The following is a 6,398-nucleotide window of genomic DNA, read 5'->3' as shown; positions in this document are numbered from 1 at the left end:
GCAGTGGGCTGTAGCCGCTCGAGGTGGGTGTCCATACCGGCGGCATCTCCCGGTGTCAGCCTGTCGTCCTGCACTGCAGAGTCCCTCCTGCGGCCTCATACCTGGTTCACTTCCGAGGTCGGTATCCTCAGGTGGCCGAGGGCTTTGTCAGTGCCCACTTCACACTCTTGCCTGTGCTTTTCTGGGTCATCGGTGCGGAACGTCCTCTTCCCCAATGTTTCCCTAATTACTGTCCCAGCCCTGAGCTCCGGGTCTGCAGGCCGCCGCCCGCTTTTCTGCAACTGCGTGTCTAATAGTCACCTCATACCTGCCCTGCTCCTCCAACCTTTTTCTTTCCCAGTCCTTCCTCCCTGTGGGTGGCCCACCCTCTGCGGCCTCTCATGCTGGAAACTGACTGCCCAGGAGTCATCCCTCTCTTGTGTCCCTTAACGTTCAGCTAGCTGCAGCCGTCCTTGGCCAGAGCATCTTGCTCTGGCTATGCCTGTTGGTCTCTGCCCGGGCTGTCCCCTTCGCTCAAGTTCTCCTTGCTGGATGTGCCCTTGCTCTCACCATCCTGCACTCATGCATTGTCATCTTGGAGACCAGAGCCATCTTTTAATTTTGTAATTGATTGAAGCAATTTCACACATACTGTACATAAATTAATGTTCCTAATTTGTATGTTGGTGACAAGGGATAAAGAGTATGAACAGCTGTGTGCTCACCGCCCATCCCAGGAGGTCACTGTTGCCCCCCAGGCCGGCACAGCCATCTCTGTGACTTCAGCCATTTGTCCCCCTCCCACAGGTAGCCACCTCCTGAGTGTCAAATTTCATGCCCTTATTTTAAAAAACAAAACAAAGTTGTTTTTGCTACATACAAGCGTGTTACTGAAGCACATATTATGTATTTTTTTCTTGTTCTCTACAAAACTTCTGCCCACGTGGCTTCTGCTGCTACTTGCTTTTCTCATTCAGCATTGTTTTGTGTCACCCATGTGACTGTGAGTGAGTGCATCTATTTTAACTGCTTTGTGGAATTGTATTGAATGCATGACCACAGTCCCTTCTAAGCAATGCTAAAGTCCAAGTAGCTCTGAAACCAAAAGTTTCTTGTTTTATTTTTAACCCACTTTGTGGCAAACCTGGTCTGGTAACATTTAGTAACTTCTGTTCCACTTGGTATGAATTCTCATATGTTCATGGAGGAAATCAAGTCTGATTCTGGGATGCTTCCCCCTCCCTGGCAAAACTGATATGGTCAGTTGTACCATGCGATCTTTGTATGGTCTGAAACGTTCTGAAATCCAGAGCACACCTGCCCAAGGGTTTGGTGTCGACTGTGGTTCTGTCCGCCATGGTCCCGTTGTTGTTGGATGAACATTTTGGTGGTGGCACCTACATTTTTGCCGGTTTGAACAGTGCTTCTATAAACTGGGTTGTCTATGTCTGGTGTACACTGGTGAGTTTTCCTAGGGTATGAATGTGTTGAGATTGCTGGGTCATGAGGAGCACATGTGTTCAGCTTTACAAGGAATGGCAGATGACTTTTGCAGCACAGTGTGCTCTTCTGACACCAGAGTGAAAAGCGCAAGGGAACTCATGTCTTCGTTGAGATTCAGGGTTATCAGTCTTCAGGCATGGGATTCTCGCTTACAGCTTTGCAGCACCCTGTGCCCCCAGGAAAATCAAAACTCCTCCCTCAGCTATTATATTTTTCCTGTAGAAATAAATCAGAATGAGTTATGCAGAAAAACCTGATGAAATCACAAAAGATGAATGGATGGAAAAGCTCAATAACTTACACGTCCAGAGAGCAGACATGAACCGTCTCATCATGAACTACCTGGTCACAGGTGAGGCTTGGACAGGTGATGCGGCGACAGCTCCACCACGTGAACATGGCACCCTTTTGTGCACACAGTGGGGCTTCACCACCGGAGCTCTGTCATACCGTTGTGCTCAGATGTTATAAAGACATGATGCCAACTTGATGGGTTTGTGAATTACCATGTTAAAAACAAGTGTTGCTGGAGACGAGATAATGATTTAGGTCTTTAAAACCTAAGGGAAAAAAGCCCCGTTTCTTGGCCTTTGATAGTTTTACGATGAGATAATAATAAGATGGTTATGACTGTACTGAAGTACACTTAAAGCTCAAATCCTTGACTTCCCTGGCCAGTCTGGTAAAGTATACTGGCCTGTTTCTGGAAGGTGAGTCCAGCTCAGCTGAGGGGAAGTGAAAGGGCAGGGGCGTGCTGAAGGGAGGGGCTCTGGAACCCTTCCTGATATGGAGAGGTAGATAGACAGTGCTGGCTATGGTGGAAGATCCAGGTGCTTTCACAATGTATAAACTGGAGAGTAATTCTCCCTTCTGTTAGCCTTAGCGCCCCCTCCAATGTTAATCTCTTAAATTTTTTTAAAGCTATGAGGAAATCTAGGCCTTAGTCTGTGTGTACGTGGCAGGGAACACAATGCTGGCTCTGGTGTCAGGAAGAATTGCAGATGACACTGAGTAGCAGAGTCACCAGGTTGCTCTCAGGCACAGCTTGCTGAGAAGGCAGGACCAGCATGTCTTGGAGGATCTGGCCTGCTGCTGCTAGCAAGGAGACCCCGCCCGCATGTCGGGCCAGAAGTCACCCTGACTTTTGCTGATAGGCTAGAGTTTTGGGATGGGGTGGAAAGGAATGACGCGTACTCTTCTCCTTTTTTATATTTCGAAGGCCTTACTTGTCCATTCCAAAGACACTACCACCAAGTCCCTAAGAAAGCATGGGTCATATATCAGAGGTTGCATAGTTGAGGCACTGGGCTTCCTAGAGAAGTCTTTGCATTAATTCCTTGCTAACATTCTTAGTGGTGACAACGGTTTTCATTTTCAGAGGGCTTTAAGGAAGCAGCGGAGAAGTTTCGGATGGAATCTGGGATCGAACCTAGCGTGGATCTGGAAACGCTTGATGAACGAATCAAGATTCGGGAGATGATACTGAAGGGTCAGATTCAGGAGGCCATTGCACTGATCAACAGCCTTCACCCGGAACTCTTGGACACAAACCGCTATCTTTACTTCCATTTGCAGGTGAGTTTCAGCAGGGAGCAGTCTGGCATGTGGGCACTTGATAAGGTGATCCGCAATGACCCTGAAATCACTAGGCTAATTTGTGTTAATAGAATATTGTTTTAATGTGCGTGGGGAAGGGGCTTGAATTAGCTGCTGTTTTATGCATTTCAGCTGCTGTTTTTACTTTAAAAATGCACATTTGATAACCAGAGAGGCTGGAAAGGTCCTTTTGTGGGGGACCAAGGCCCGACGGGCCTGGGAGTGAGCCTACCTGTCTCTGCCCTCGCCAGCAACAGCATCTGATCGAGCTGATCCGCCAGCGGGAGACAGAGGCGGCACTGGAGTTCGCGCAGACGCAGCTGGCGGAGCAGGGTGAGGAGAGCAGGGAGTGCCTCACAGAGATGGAGCGTACGCTGGCGCTGCTGGCCTTCGACAGCCCCGAGGAGTCACCCTTTGGAGACCTGCTTCACATGATGCAGCGGCAGAAGGTAGAGGCCTGGGAGGGAGGCTCCCCTCCACCTCGGGACATGCTCAAGAGGGCTGCACAAGGAAGCGCGCGCGTAGCTTTGTGGTGTGGACTGAGCAGCAGATGGTGATGTCTGGACACGGACACTGGTATGGTGGCGACAGTTCCTCCTGATCTTAATCTGTAAGCTCCCTAAGCTGGGGATGTCTGAACTGGGGCTGTCATGGCGAATTCACACCCCATGCTGATTTCTCTTGTTTGCCGCCTTCCTTTTATTTTATTTTTTTTGTTGTTGCCCAGACTGACCTCAAACTCTTCGACTCTAGTAATCCTTCCGCCTCAGCCTCCCAAAGTGCTGGAATTATAGGCATGAACCACCATTCCCGGCCTTTTAGTTTTTATCTTTTTTAGCTTTCTTTTTATGTCCTAAGTATTTTTCATTTAAAATTCTGTATTTTTTTCAGAAACTTTTCTCTCTTTGCTCTACATGTCTGGCCAAACATGACAACTCCTCATGTCCACATGGCATGTTTTCTTGAGTCCTGTCAGGAGAGGACATGTGTCTCCTGCCATGCTGGTCAGTCCTCTCACAGCCCCCTCAACCCTGTGTTCCAGCCTCTCCCAGGACATCCCAGCCACAGATGCTGACCAGACCATGAGCCCCCAGGGGACTGTGTGTTGGGTGCCTGAGAGTGCCTCATGGTTAGGACTTCTGTTCATTTAAATGAGCAACAAACTTGTGTAAAAATGGTTCCAAGAGGGGAAAGTGCAGGTTATTAACTGACTCTTCGCTAGTGCTCTCTGGTGTGTGTTTTTACTGATGTCTTTGTTTTACAGGTGTGGAGTGAAGTTAACCAGGCTGTCCTAGATTATGAAAATCGTGAGTCGACACCCAAACTGGCCAAGTTGCTAAAACTACTACTGTGGGCTCAGAATGAGCTGGACCAGAAGAAAGTAAAATACCCCAAAATGACAGACCTGAGCAAGGGTATGATCGAGGAGCCCAAGTAGTGCCCGTGCATTTGTGCCCCGCACCCCCTGCGGCTAGGATGTCCTCAAACCAGTCTGTGGCTAGGAGATATTGACCGCAGGAGAGAACTCTTTTCCCCCTGTCCTTTTCTTTTGACCTGGCATCTTTTTTAAAGGGAAAAATGGCCTTCTTAGGCGCTGGAAAACTCACAAGGAAAGATGCTGTGTCTCTGGCAGTCTGATGCAGACTCTGTGCCCGCAACCTTCTGAAGACCTGATGTGCTGCTGGTGCGCTTGGGGTCTGACCCCAGAGGATCTGGCCTGCGTGGAGGGGCTGCGCCTTCAGGGGCATCCTGTTCCCCAAGTGTAGAGGGTGCAGATCGCACTTCTGCGCTCTCAACTCATGGGCAGACAGCAGCCACAGACAGCGGCCTTCCTGCTTCCCAAGTCTCATCAGGCCGCACCTGCAGGTGTCCTCACTCCCTTGGTTTCTTGTTTTTTCATAGGAAAGAATATATAAATTTGTAAATCCTAATTCAAAGATAACTTGTGTGAGAGGGTGTCGCGTTTGATTTGTTTTCCTGGTAGTCTGGGTCGAGTGGCTTTTGGGGAGATAGATGTGCGTGAGAGGGGCAGGCCTGCCTGTTTTTTAATTTTTTAAATATATATTTTGGTGCTGTATGTGGTGAGTGACTCGTTCGTACTGGATCATTGAACCATCTCTTCTAGGCAGTTTTGTTGAAAATAAAGGTTTCTCTTTAATTTCAAGAATGACCAAAGTGGCCTCTAACAAGTGTTAATCATCTCAAACAACCTTTTGTTTTTGGGGCTACATTCCCCCATGGTGATGGCTGTGCACTGTCTAGAATCTTCAGCTGGTGGGGCCTCTATAGCTGGTCCATATCCTTGGAAATGGCCTTCCTTAGACCAGCAAGGATGCATGGGTTTCAGCCAAGTAGCGTGAGGCTGCTGACAGATGGAGCATGTGTGTGGTCCCAGGGATCTCCCTCTGGCTTCTGGCAGCTTCTCACCTTTACTGTCAGCCAGCCCTGCAGGTGTTCTGCTTCTGCACTCACGGTGTGTGCCCTGCTCAGAGTTGGGCAGGAGGGAAGTGGTCCAGTGAATGTGCAGGGCAGTGCAGCTGGTGGTAGGTGTGCCCGTAGACTCTGTGCACAGATATATTTGTTTTCACTGCAGCAGCTTAGCAGGTGCTGAGCTACCCCACTGACCAGGGCTGAGAGTTGCAGATGGAAGTGGTCACAGCACTGCTGACCCATCCAAGCAAGACCTGGGGAGACAGCGGTGGCTGTCGGCCTATCCTGGGTCAGCTGAGCTGGGGTATCTGCCCACCCTGCTCCCAAGGAGCAAGAGGCATCCTGAGCATGGTGGGGCTGGATGTGGTGCCACCTTGCCTGTGCCTGAGCCAGTCAGGTGACCTGCCTCCAGGGGGCGTCCCCAAGCATGATCACAGGTGCCTGCACATGCCGAGTTTCTCCCTGCAGAGCCTGTGGGGCTATGCTCTGGCTCTCAGCCTCCATTTCCAGGGTGGGTGCTTTGGGCGGTATTTGGTTTTCCCAGATGGCTTGTGTAACTTAGAGTTGCAAAGAGGAAGCCACTGCAGTCGTTCCAGAATGTTCTGGCCTCCAGGCTGCCGCCTCAGCCTCCTCTTAGGCTATGTGAGGATGAGGGGCCTCCCTACCTCCTAGAAGTCCATGTTCCAACTCCTGCCATCTCCCATCTTCCTCAGAGGTGACCTTTCTTTAGGGTGATACCCTCTGAGGTCTGATGACGAAAGCAAGTTAGAGGGAATGGGAGTTTAGTCTTTAGGAGCTAAAAGGTTACATTCCACAGAAGCTAGAAGAATATTAGGAGAGAGAGAGAGAAGTCTATATCTTTGAACAGTGCCAGATAATCCAGCATGTTT

General features: G+C 49.6%; 1 protein-coding gene across 2 annotated transcripts; it reads left to right on the top strand.

Annotated features, from left to right (window-relative positions):
• The first annotated feature begins 1,681 nt into the window (after positions 1–1,681).
• GID8 (GID complex subunit 8 homolog) lies at positions 1,682–5,248 on the top strand. Of its 2 annotated transcripts, none has more exons than XM_008069554.1 (4): positions 1,682–1,834; positions 2,861–3,057; positions 3,330–3,527; positions 4,343–5,248. In XM_008069554.1, exons 1-4 carry the CDS (start codon positions 1,717–1,719, stop codon positions 4,514–4,516), a joined length of 687 nt encoding a protein of 228 aa, XP_008067745.1. In that variant the 5' UTR covers positions 1,682–1,716; the 3' UTR covers positions 4,517–5,248. The 2 variants fall into 2 exon arrangements, with proteins under 2 accessions (XP_008067745.1, XP_008067749.1); XM_008069558.2 differs by having other exon boundaries at positions 1,696–1,834; positions 3,330–3,654; positions 4,343–4,414.
• Positions 5,249–6,398: the final 1,150 nt, after the last annotated feature.

This window comes from Carlito syrichta, unplaced genomic scaffold, assembly GCF_000164805.1.
Source record: "Carlito syrichta isolate Samal-C Ts95f unplaced genomic scaffold, Tarsius_syrichta-2.0.1 Scaffold111480, whole genome shotgun sequence".
Taxonomy (NCBI): Eukaryota; Metazoa; Chordata; class Mammalia; order Primates; family Tarsiidae; genus Carlito; species Carlito syrichta.
Note: the sequence above shows the minus strand (reverse complement) of the source record. Positions and strands in the feature narration are given on the sequence as shown.

Coding starts and splice junctions, on each gene's coding strand:
- GID8 (XM_008069554.1), top strand. CDS start 1,717: ATGAGTTATGCAGAAAAACCTGATGAAATCACAAAAGATGAATGGATG. Junction 3,058..3,329: donor ATCTTTACTTCCATTTGCAG/GTGAGTTTCAGC, acceptor TGCCCTCGCCAG/CAACAGCATCTGATCGAGCT. Junction 3,528..4,342: donor ACATGATGCAGCGGCAGAAG/GTAGAGGCCTGG, acceptor TTTGTTTTACAG/GTGTGGAGTGAAGTTAACCA.